At 40.1% G+C, this 12,053-nt stretch overlaps 1 protein-coding gene across 3 annotated transcripts in view; it reads right to left on the bottom strand.

Annotated features, from left to right (window-relative positions):
* RNF170 (ring finger protein 170) overlaps positions 1 to 11,975 on the bottom strand; it is a 30,762-nt gene extending 18,787 nt beyond the window's left edge. The window contains exons 1-4 of one of the 3 annotated variants that reach the window (XM_006141642.3): positions 11,946 to 11,975; positions 4,875 to 5,018; positions 2,866 to 2,941; positions 1,054 to 1,162 (exon numbers count right to left, since the gene is read on the bottom strand). In XM_006141642.3, the coding sequence (XP_006141704.1) occupies positions 1,054 to 1,162; positions 2,866 to 2,941; positions 4,875 to 5,011 (322 nt within the window). In that variant the 5' untranslated portion in view covers positions 5,012 to 5,018; positions 11,946 to 11,975. Of the gene's footprint in view, positions 1 to 1,053; positions 1,163 to 2,865; positions 2,942 to 4,874; positions 5,019 to 5,981; positions 6,187 to 11,945 lie in introns of those variants that run through there. The other 2 variants (XM_014592772.2, XM_014592769.2) reach the window with 2 other exon arrangements.
* Positions 11,976 to 12,053: the final 78 nt, after the last annotated feature.

Genomic DNA, 12,053 nt, shown 5'->3' with positions numbered 1-12,053 from the left:
CTCACACTCCTGCACTACGTGTGAAGTCGATTGGCCTTCTGGACCCACTTCTTGCTCTATTATTCTCCCTTCCTAAACCCCTTGAGGTCACAGGGCAAGGGAGACTAAGAACTCCTGTACTGACTTAGAGTCAAAGTAGGCAGCAGAGCTAAGGAGAGGACTCGGGCAGGACTCATGAGAGAGGAACCTTTCTGTCCTTAGCAGGATGAACCACGAATGAAACTATCAGCCGGTGATGAATGGGGCGGGGGAGTCAGTGGGTGTCTTGTGCTGCCAATGTCCTTGAGCTGCTATTCAAAGAGACACATTTCTGTTTATGGAGAAGTTAAAGAGGATTTTTTTTTCAGCCCTTAAAGCCATAGATGCTAATTAATATGCTAAATAGAAAAAAGAGATAATATGTATAACTTAATGTATTATTTAGACACTAAATGTACTTGGTTAACAAATAGGGCAGGATATCAAAAGCAATCTGCCCTTCTTAGAAAATACAAAATGTGGGGCCGGCAGGTAGCATGGTAGTTAAGGGCGCTGGACTCCCACATGGCCATCCGCGGTTTGAGTCCCAGACCTGGGATCTTGCTTTCTCATTTTCCCTCTCTCTCTCTCTTTCACTCTGTCTAGCTTTGTCTCTCTCTGGTCAAATTAAAATAAATAACGTTCAATAAAATAATTCTTAAAAAAAATGCAAAATGTGATGGAGAAAATTAGGAATCCAGCCTATGTACACAAGGAGGTCTCAGATTGGTCCTCCTGCCTTTTTTTTTTTAGAGAGCTTTTTGCTATAGGGTTCTTGAACTCTCCAGAGAGACAAAGAGACAGAAAACAAGAAATCACGGGGCAGAGAGGAAGGCCATGCCATAATCCCTTCTCCTCCATTCTCCTCTTAGGATTTTGAGGATGCACATGCATGTGCCCAGCGTGAGTTTTAAGCCGCCAGGTCTGGGAATCAAACCGCGGTTGAATACGTGAGAGTCCAGCAACGTAAACATTACACTATCTGCTGGTACCTCAATCTGGTCACTTTAATGGAGCTCATCAACGTTTGCTTACCACAGAAAAGGTGTCCGCAGTTGGTTTCGACAGGGAGGGAAGCTTGATGTAAACAGATCGGACAGTACATGTCAGTGTAGAACTGCTGGCGCGCAGTAGCAGGAGCATCCTGAGAAGAAAACGTGCACAGGGGAAACCAGGGCACACCGTCAATATTGTACAGTCCTCGTCCAACTTCAGAGGTGCATTAACTTAAGGTCTTGTAAGTTTGATAAAGTTAGGAGGCAGTATTGTTTTTAAAATGCACGGTCTCTACCTTCTTTCCAGAACACATTAAAGACCAGGTGAACCCAAGCGTTTCTTTTTCATACTACTGGAACGAGAAAGTTGGCTGAGTGACACAAGGCTAAGCTACTGTGTAAGCTGATGAATAAGGAATGTCTGAGCTTTTCTAAGCATTTGCTTTTCTGCATTTTTAACATCGTCCCCATTTTAACACATGTCTCCCTGATGAGTATGTATGTTTACCTCATATGAGACCAGCAGAATGTTGGAGAAGAATGTTTGGTCATTTTGGAAACAGAAAGATTAAACACCATTGGCAACTTGTATTTAATTCTTTACATGGGGATAATAAGAAACATGTTTCTAGGTTCCATAAAGGTTGTGACTGAACGGGAATGCTGAGTGCAACCACCAGTACAAAAAGTATCTACTACAGACATCAAAGAGTCTACCAGTATAAATAAGATTATGATGATAATAAATAAAAAATAAATTTAAAAAAAAGATCCCACAGGAACATGAAGGCCATGAGGGCATGGGCTTCATAGGACTTGTTGTAATACTTCAGGACCTAGGAAACTGTATAGCCCTAATATTTGTATTCTAAAAGGTACCATGTTCAGAAAGTACTGGCTGAATGCATAACTCATTAGGAACTGAAGTTGATCAGGTAGAAAGGTATGACTATTTTTTTTTAAGAGAGAGATTTTTGCTATAGGGCACGGGCACTCATTGGAGAGACATAGAAAGAAAGATAAGCAAGAACTCACCCCCCAGGGAAGCTGGCCATGCTGCAATTCCTTCTCCTCTTGGGATTTTGGGTATGTATGCACATGCACCAGATGTGAGTATTTTTAAGCCACTGGGTCCAGGATTCGAACCATGGTTGACTACGTGGGAGTCCAGTGATGTAACCATTGTACCATCGGCTGGTCCCTCAAATTTTTTTTTTTTAAGACAGGATTTTGCTACGTTGTGATACTCTTGCCTGAGCTGGATTAGCTGGAAACAGGTGTGTACTGCTGCACCCAGAAAATACATTTTTTAATTTCTGTCTTTTGAGGTTAGGTATCTTGGATAAAGGTGTGCAATATCCTTCTTCCAACCTTCATAAAGTAGATTACATATCTGGTCCTCAGAGATTCCATCTTTACCAAAGAAGAAAAGTCCTATCCTTTGCCTAATTACTGGGTCATCAGGAAAGTTATGATAGATTTTTGCATAGAAAAACACAGAAAAATACATTAAGACTTTTCCAATGACTGAATAGTTTCATTAACTTTCACCAATGAAGAAAAGTGTGTGTGTGTGTGTGTGTGGAACAAAAAAGCTCCCATTCTTTCTAGTCACTTCTTTGTAAGTCTTAGGGAGTGGATGTTAGAAAAAACATTTTTTCAACACTTTTTATGTTAATCAGACAGTATTTGCTTATATAAAAATAAATAATTTAAAAATTGACATATTTTAAAGCAAGTTAATAAGAAATAAAACATGAAAAGATATGAATAGATTAAGATTAAGCAACCTGGCTAATTTGAAAATGTACATGATATCTATACACAAATGCACATATCCATATAACAGTACCTGTTCTGTTTGAAGCTGTTCTCGAAGCACCCTTACCAGCTCTTGGTTTTCTGGGTGAATGTTTTGGTGTACATTTCTGTTAAACAGAACAAAATCAACTTTGAATATAAAATTTTGTCAGATAAATCCACTCTTTTTAAATTATTTAATTTTATTATTATTATAATTTCTTAAAATTTGCTATAGAGCACATGTGCTCATCAGAGAGAGACAGAGAGAAAGTGAAAGAGTGAGCTACCAGGTCCAGGACTCAAACCGTGGTCGGCTATGTGAAAGTTCATCACCTCAACCACCATGCCACCTGTTGGCCACTTTTCTTATTTAAAAAAAAAAATATTTAACTTAATTTTGTTTGTTTGTTTATTTAAATTTGACCAGAGAGGGACAGAGTGTGTGTGACAGAGAGGGAAAGTGAGAAAGCAAGCCACAAGTCTGGGATTCGAACTGCAGTCAGCCATATGGGAGTCCAGCGCTTAACTGCCGCATCACCTGCCAGCCCCTGACCACTCTTCTTATGAGTCTAATATTCTACTTAGAACTACTGGTAACCTAATCAGTGTAAATGACGGCATCCAACCGCGCTCAGTTCTGAGACTGTGTCCCACCCTACCGTGCGGCAAGTTCTTCTGTGACTGATCACCACTGGCCGATTTCAGGTTTAACCAGCGAATGATAAAATCCAGAACTCCCTTGGAGATTTATTGTTATTGCAAGCTTACAAGGAATATAAAGACCAACAAATACATACTTTTTTCTTTTGTGACAATCCCTCAAAATAAGCAGCTATAATGTTCTTCACATTGTTACGCATCTCAGTGCTTTTGCACACCTAATTTAGGCCTTTCTCTTAACTTTTCAGGTATGAAGGAAAGGGACAAACAAAAATTACATAATGCAGAAATGCCAAAATTTAACATAATGCTAATATCTAAGCACTAACAACTAAAATAGAGGATTGATTTTATATGTGTTTGATATATACAAGAAAGAGACAGCAGAGTACTGAAAGTGAGAAGTGGTGGTCAGGTGGGTAAGGTGGGTGTGAAGATTTACGTCCGAATTACAGCTTAATTTCATTTGGCTATAGATGTTTCTTCTTTTGTGTGTGTGTGAGTTTTGTGTTTTTGCCATAGGGGTGCAAACACTTGCCAGAAAGACACCATTCTAGACTTAAACGTCTTAAACAACACTGGTTGTTGATCATTTTTACATCTGTGTTCATCAGGGACACCAGCTTGGAATGTCCTTTTCTTGCAGTGTCTTTACATGACTTTTATGTCAGGGTAATGCTGGCCTCAGAGAGTAATGAAAGAAAGGTTCCTTTTTCTTCGAGTTTTAGGAAAAGTTTGAGAGAGATTGTTGATAGTTCTTAAAATGTTTACTAGAACTTCAGAATTACCTTCCTATTTAAAGCTTAATATTATTCCACTATGTATATATAACACATTTTGTTTTTCTACTTATCTGTTGATGGACACTTGAGTTGCTTCTACTTTTTAGCCAGTGTGAATAATGCTGTGATGAGTGTGCGTGTATAAATATCTCTCTGAGTTTCCCTTTCAATTATTTTGTGTATGTAGCCAGAAGTGGAACTGCTGGGTCATTTGGTTATTCTATTTTTAATGTTTTGAAGAACTCTGTTGTATTATTTTCACAGCAGTTGTGTCATTTCATATCCTCTCCAATAGCATACAAGGGTGCCAATTTAGTTAGTTTGTGGGATTTTTAAAATTTAGCTTTATTTATTTATTTTAATTTGACCAGAGAAGGGGAGACAGAGAGAGAGAGAGAGAGAGAGAGAGAAGTGGGAAAGTAAGCTGCCAGATCTGGGACTTGAACCACAGACAGCCATGTGACAGTCCAGTGCCCAGAACCACCATGCCACTTGCTGCCCCTAGTTTGTGTTTTTTTTGATAATAGTAATACACATGCGTGTTAGGTAGTATTTCACTGTGCTTTTGATTTTGTATTGCCTTAATTAATTATTACTGATATTACCCTTTACTCACCTGAAAAGCGCATATACCAGGGTAGCAATCAAAGCGAAACTGACCACGACTGCCACGAGTACTTGGTCACTTACTCCCTCTATAACTGAATCATCATCCAATTTCAAACTTTGAACTTCACCTTGATATTTGGCCATTCCAGGTCTAAAATATGAAAAAAAAAAAAAGACAAAAGTTACAAATGACACAGTGAAATGAAATATACTAATAAAAGACATAAATCTAATTGAATTCTAATTCATTTACATTTTGTAGCTCCCATTTAAGGTAGGCTGTATTAAATACAACTCCTGTGGAGATTCATTTAAAGAATGATTTCTTTAAAATTTGCCCAACAGTATTTATTTTTTCTTTTTTTGGAGAGGTTTTTGCTATAGGGCGCGTGCACTCACCAGACAGGCAGAGAGAGACAGAGAGACAGAAAGCGAGAAATCACCCCCCAGGGGGGATGGCCACGCCGCAATCCTTTCTCCTCCATTCTCCTCTCGGAATCTTGGGCATGCACGCACACGTACCCGGTGTGTGAGTTTAAGCCACCAGGTCCGGGACTCAAACCGTGGTCTACTATGTGGAAGTCCAGCGACATAGCCATTATGCTAACTGCTGGTCCCACCCCCCACCCCCCCCAACATTATTTGAGAAGTACAAAATTCTATTTCCTTTAAGGAAAACAATTATTATAATTTATCATCCATCACATTTCTAAAAGCAAATTTTTAAAGAACATTCTTTCTTCTTTAAGCTTAGCTTCTTTAATTTTAACATAAAAAGAGACACTGTTCTTTCTCCTGAATTCCAAATAAACTCTCCGAGTACATCAGATCCCTCTTCTCCCTCATGGCAGCGAATGTGTGCGTCTTATGGAATTTACATGTATGGACGGGAAAGGTAATGTACTATAGTTCTCTGTAAATGTTTGTACATTAGCTAGCATATGCCTTGTATACGGTAAAACCTTATATTTGTTTAAATAAAAAGTGACTTACCATACTTATAGCACTAATAGTATGAAAAGTAGAAGACGTTTAGGCTATAGGATATTTACATCTGTACTAAGACTACGTGAATTAATATAAGTTCTGGTGCTTGAAAAACTCTTAGCCTCACCTGAAACTAAGTTCAGAATTCTCTGAACTGCCTGGAATATGGAATCACTCTGAGGCTGCATTTCCTTATGAAGACAAAAGGGAGAAGAAGAAACTCTCCTTCTCATACTCTAAACTAGCAAAAAATGGTAGTGCCCAATTCTACAGGTATTTCTCTTGTCTGAGGAAAGACAGCCCAACCACATGGAAGTCCAAATATCACAGGTAATTCTTTTTTTTTTTCAGATGACAGAACAGTAAAGTTCAAAGTCTTATAACACACCTAAAGAGAAATAAAGGAAATACTCAATTAAATATATTATATTGATAATTGAAGCAAAGTTCTGCATTTATGTAACTTATTACACTAAAATAAATTTTGTCCAATATCATAAACTAATCAGACAAGCCTAGGTTAAAAAGACATTTTGAGTGTGAAAGTCTAACACCTTTGAAAAGAACCAGAACTGGAACTGGATGTTAATAAGAAAATGACATCTCATGGAAGAAACTTAAGCAAACAAATAGATGAAAGCTTTCATCAGCTTTACACATATAATAGTGAGATATATCCAGAACTTTCTAATAATAGGTTTCAAATATCCTTTCTGAAGGTGCACACCAGGAAACTCAAAGAGCTCTAATTTCAGTATTTTCATTCAAAAGAATAGTCAAATAAATTGCCAACTGAAATTGAAGAAAGCCTCAATAATACCTAGGGGTAGGTCATGTAGTCAATTTAGGTTTTCACAATATTTTTATCGGGTTTCCTCTTTTTAAATCAGAGATGCTATGGCTGTGTACAAAGTCCTAAGGGCAGTGAGAAATGCTTGCATCTGCTCCAGTAACCAAAATATTATTCCCTGTGTCAAGATTCCCAGCCTCTAATTACTAAATGTAATTACTTCAGAGTTGTGAAGATTAATTTAAGAGGCGAAAGTTCTCTGCAAATTAAGAGCATCAACAGATATATTACGACTACTTACATTTTCTCCTGGGTTACACACGTTTAGGGAGTGTACTGCTTTGTACTTTTTTTTTTCTGGAGAGGTTTTTGCTATAGAGTGTGTGTGCTTGCCAGAGACAGACAGAGAGACAAAAAAGTGAGAAATCACCCCCCAGGGGGGATGGCCATGCCACAATCCCTCCTCCACTCTCCTCTCAGGATCTTAGGCATGCACATGCGCACACACACACACACACACACACACACACACACACAGGTTGAGTTTAAGCCAACAGGTCCAGAACTCAAACCACAGTTGACTACGTGGGAGTCCAGCGACACAGCCATTACGTCAACTGCTGGTCCCTGTACTTTTTTTTTTTAATGTATTAAATTTCTTTCTATGTTCTTTCAGGTATAATCAATGGTAATGTGTGTAATATATATGCACAAATATATATTATATACCTATATATTTGTATATACATATATTTTATATATATATATTTACGCACACAATTTGACTTTAATGCAATTATACCCTTAAGACATTGCTTCGTGCACACTTCAAGAGCTCAGAGATCCAGGATACTTTGAATATTGCAAGGCATATAATATTTTTGCATCATTTGCATAATGTATTTGCATCATTTCATAGCAGAAGTTCCCAATGTTATTGAAGTGAAGCTTCTTTTTACTCGCACAGATTTTGGTATCGCCGTAGAAGGTGCCTGGGCTGAGAGAAAGTAGGAGGGGGAGACTGTGTCTGAGACAAATAGGAGTCAGCTGCATTTTCCTATCATGTGAAACCCCAGCTAAGCCTCAGGCTGTCAACACGGCCATCTACTGATGGTGCTCAACCTACTCACTGGGACTTTCACAGCACAACTTCTGCCCAGTTTTTCTTATAATTAGAGTAAAAAAAAGGAGCTGTAGCCACTAGGGTTCAAAGATGAAGTATCATAAGATGTAACACAGCCTATGCTTGGGGAGAGGCTGGTCTGACTTAAAACTACAGGGAATCAACCAGAGAAAGAAACAAAATTTCCTACTTGTGATGACAAGACACCTCAACCTTGAAAATGAACCTCTAAATCAATCTGGCTATCAGTTCTCCAACTTTTGCTTTTCCCAGTCAGTGCTTGGCTAGAACACAGCAGAGCTGCTGATTTTTTCCAACAGCACGGGAAGTTGCTGCTTAGACGTTGAGAGACCTGGATTTTAGTTCCAGTTCTTCTATCCCAAACGCCACCCACTTAATCTCCCAAGACCTACCTCTCATGTTCTGCACAACATTAAAGTTGGCCTTGAATTCTCCAGTTCTTCCACCACTATATTTCTCTAACTCAGAACTTTAGAATAGGAAAAAGTCAGGTGTGATAATGACAAAAGGTTTATTAAGTTTATTATTAGGTTTATTGTGATAAAGATGAAAGGTTAGGGAACAGCAGGTGGTATAGTGCTTAAGGTGCTGGACTCCCACCTGGCCAAGTGCAGTTCCAGTCCCAGACCTGGAGGCTTAAAATTCATGCCAGGTACATATGCGTGTATCCCCAAAATCCCAGAAGGGGAATGAAACAGAAGGGGTTGCAGCATGGCCATCCCCATTAGGGGATGATTTCTTGCTTTCTCTATGTCTCTCTGTCCCTCCAGCAAGCACATGTTCCATCTACCAAAAATCTCTCTAAAAAAAAGGTTAAAGTGGTTATGAGCTGGGAGCTGGACTGGTAGGCCGGACCTTCACCTTTCCTAGGATACAGTTCTATGGGCTGAATTCTTTTAGCTATGTGTCTTTCAACAATAAAAATACGGCCAGTATTTGCTTTCTCTCTGGAGATGCACGTCAAGATTCCATTCTCATTCCCTGCCCATTCTTACCACTACCTAGTCACTAAGTCCCACCAACACTTTTTAAAGATCTCAGTGAAGGGCAAATGGGAGGCACCCACGATGACCTAAAACCAGTCAATCCCTAGACTCTTCACAAGGTTATGATCTCTTTCAACCAGGAACCATATCTTATTCCCTCAGCAATATGCAGGGTCTTATATGTTGTAGGGACCTCTGAACGCTGTATACCTGAAATCCAGAAACAAGGTTATTAAATGTAGAACATGGTATCTAATCCATTTCATGTCATACCTGTTAAACATGAAAATAAGAGATCCTAGTTTCTGGAGTTTTGTGGGGTGTGTGTGTGTGTGTGTGTGTGTGTGTGTGTGTGTGTGTTTTGCATGCTCTTGCCAGAGAGAGAGACAGAGACAGTGAAAGAGAAAGTGAGAAATGACCACCCCCACCCCAAGGTGGGATGGCCACGCTGCAACCTCTCTCCTACATTCTTGTCCCAGAAATCTTAGGCAAGCATGCACGTACATCCGATAAGATTTTACACCCGATAAGATTTTCAAGTCACCAGGTCTGGGACTCAAACCACAGTTGGCCATGTGGGAGTCCAGTGACGTAAGCAACACGCTATTGGTTGACATGTTTCCATTTCTAACTTTTGAGGTTTACAAAGCAAAACACTATGGACCTTGAAAACTGGTGTAACTAGTGGAAGCCTGAGCTGGCTGTGCTGTTGCTTAGCTGCCTAAATCTTACTGAGTGCTTAAGAGAGCTAAGAAGCGTAAGCTTTGGAGTCAGACACTGAGTACTCAATGTGTCACCTGAGTCTCAGCTTCCCTCTATGGACAATGCATAAAATGCATAGCAAACTGACACATTTTTTGACAAACAAACAAACAAACAAACAAAAAACCCATAAAACTTTGCCTGATGGAATTATAATGAAATAATGAAGGTAAAGCATTTAACATACTGTGGGGCACATCATATAGGCTCTCAGTAAATGGAAGTTTTAATATATGGATTACTATTATTAACAACTGTCAAGGGATTAGCAGATCAATGATAAAAATTTAGCCTTCCCCGTAACTGCTCTGTATAGCATCTCAAACTCTTTTAAAATGTATTGTTTATTCACATTTAAACATTGCATATCTTTATGGCATACGATAGTTTTTCAAAACATGTATGCAATGCATATCAAATCATCTATATCATTCTCAACAGAAAACTTTCCATTCTTGTGCTCGTTAAATGTTTTTTTCCCTGAACCATGCTTTCCACCCCTCAAACTCTCTCAGATCAAAACTCTTAAGTATGTGTTCCCTGAAAATAAAAGGCTCAATTTGGGAGCAATGCCATGCAGGACACCACCATGTCCACTGGAATCTGAAACAGTGGTGGATGAAAACTAGCTTCCAACTAACCAGGAGGAAGGAGACACCTAAGACAGGTGCAACTCACCTCTCCTGTGTCTTTTCCAAAACTTTTAAGGAAGCAAGGGGGACAGAGAAAAGTAAGGGAAGAATAGGACACTTCAAGACTTTCTGGAATGAAGGAAAAATGCAGCGTCTTTTTACCCAAGCTCATCTATTAGGTCATGGGGAAAGTCATGACATTTTTCTATGCAAAAATGCATCATGACTTTCCCAACAACCCAAGAGAAACTCAATGGTAACAAAGCTTCTGCAGACAAACTCTCACATCCAAGAAACTTTTCATAGAATTTCCTTCATCAAGGAGATCTGGACCTACAAAATTAAACTTTGAGAACACCGCACATTGTACACAAAAGCACTGCGGACAAGCAGTGGAGCTTGAAAGGAGGCTGTAGGTCCACTGTGTGAAAGACTTGCAGACTGAGCGGCTGGGGAGAGACGCTCATCCCCCTGCAACCCCCCAACCCCAGTCCCTCTAGCGAAGGCTAGCAGGGCATTTCCACATCCAAAGGCCAGCAGCCTGTGTCAATGTGACAGATACTGACTTTACTTGCCCAACAAGGGTATAGGTTACTTAAAGTGACAGGGATGCTACAGAACACAACCTAGCATGGAATGTAGGAACTCTGGTTTGACAAAAATTCAAAGATACCAATCAACAGAACAACCAAGGCAGCTGAGATACATATTTATCATTTCTAAAAGTGTCTCTGCTCTTGGTATAGAGGATGTTTGAAAGATCACTGCGAAGACTTCATGTAAGATTTTTTTTTTTCACTCACAAATGATAAACTGTCATATGTGGACTGCTAACTGGTTCTTGGTAAGGCATCAATCAAGACTCAATGCTGTGTGGTAGATCTGAGTGACCCATCAGAAAACCTTCTGTTGGTGGGAAAAAGGGGAGGGGGTGGGGAGGTTGCCATAGAAACTCCCAACCAAAGCAAAGATGGGTCCTTGGAAGTCAACTCTGTGGCACTCCAAATAAAAGTCTGGCATCATCTGGTGGATATGCACCCCTGTGAGTCAATCCATCTACTCCTGAGACCCCAAGACTTGTGTCCTGGAAACTCGATCATATTTCCACTAGGTTCCAGGTATAAAAAATGTTTATAGTATTGTTCTGAGTGGCCCTGAAGTGGAACAAAATATTCATCCAAAGCAGAAGGGATACACTGTTATAGTCACACAATGGAATATTAGACAGCAGTGAAAGATCATATATATCATATATATACATACACAAACTTAATATTAAAGTCACGAAACATACTATGATCCCACTCATAAAATTCAAAAACTGACAAAGGTAAACCATACTGCATGCATATATGGGTGGCAAAGCTATAAGGGAAAGAAAGTGAGTATCTCCAGCGAGGGAGGGAATGAATGGTACTCTGCAAGGAACACGGGGGACGGGTGGTGAACTCGGCGCGGACAATGCATTTTTTTGTTTTAGCCTGGGTGTTTTTATCATTCATTATTCTAGAAACATGTATGTCGTATGCACTTTTCTGCATATGTTGTATGTAAAAGGTGAGAGCTCGACAACGATCCACCTCGCCATCAGGGGACGCCAAGTCTGAACATCAGGAGAAATAGGCCGAGGGGACTGTCGTGGTCCTTAAGGATTGGCGACCCGGCGCGACCTCTCCTACTTCCTTCCAGTCGTTTTCAGGGAGCCAAAGCTCCAAGCGACCCAAGAAGGAAGGACGGCTCTCACCAGCCAAGCCCACCAAGCGCCCAAGCCGCCCACCTCTTCGGCCCATGCGCGGTCCGCGGGAGATTCGCACGGAACCGGGGCGCTCTGGGGCTTGTCCCGGGGGCTGAGGCCGTGACTCCCCAGCCCCGACAGCCTGGGCGG

Source organism: Tupaia chinensis, unplaced genomic scaffold, assembly GCF_000334495.1.
Source record: "Tupaia chinensis unplaced genomic scaffold, TupChi_1.0 Scaffold000061_1, whole genome shotgun sequence".
Taxonomy (NCBI): domain Eukaryota; kingdom Metazoa; phylum Chordata; class Mammalia; order Scandentia; family Tupaiidae; genus Tupaia; species Tupaia belangeri.
Note: the sequence above shows the minus strand (reverse complement) of the source record. Positions and strands in the feature narration are given on the sequence as shown.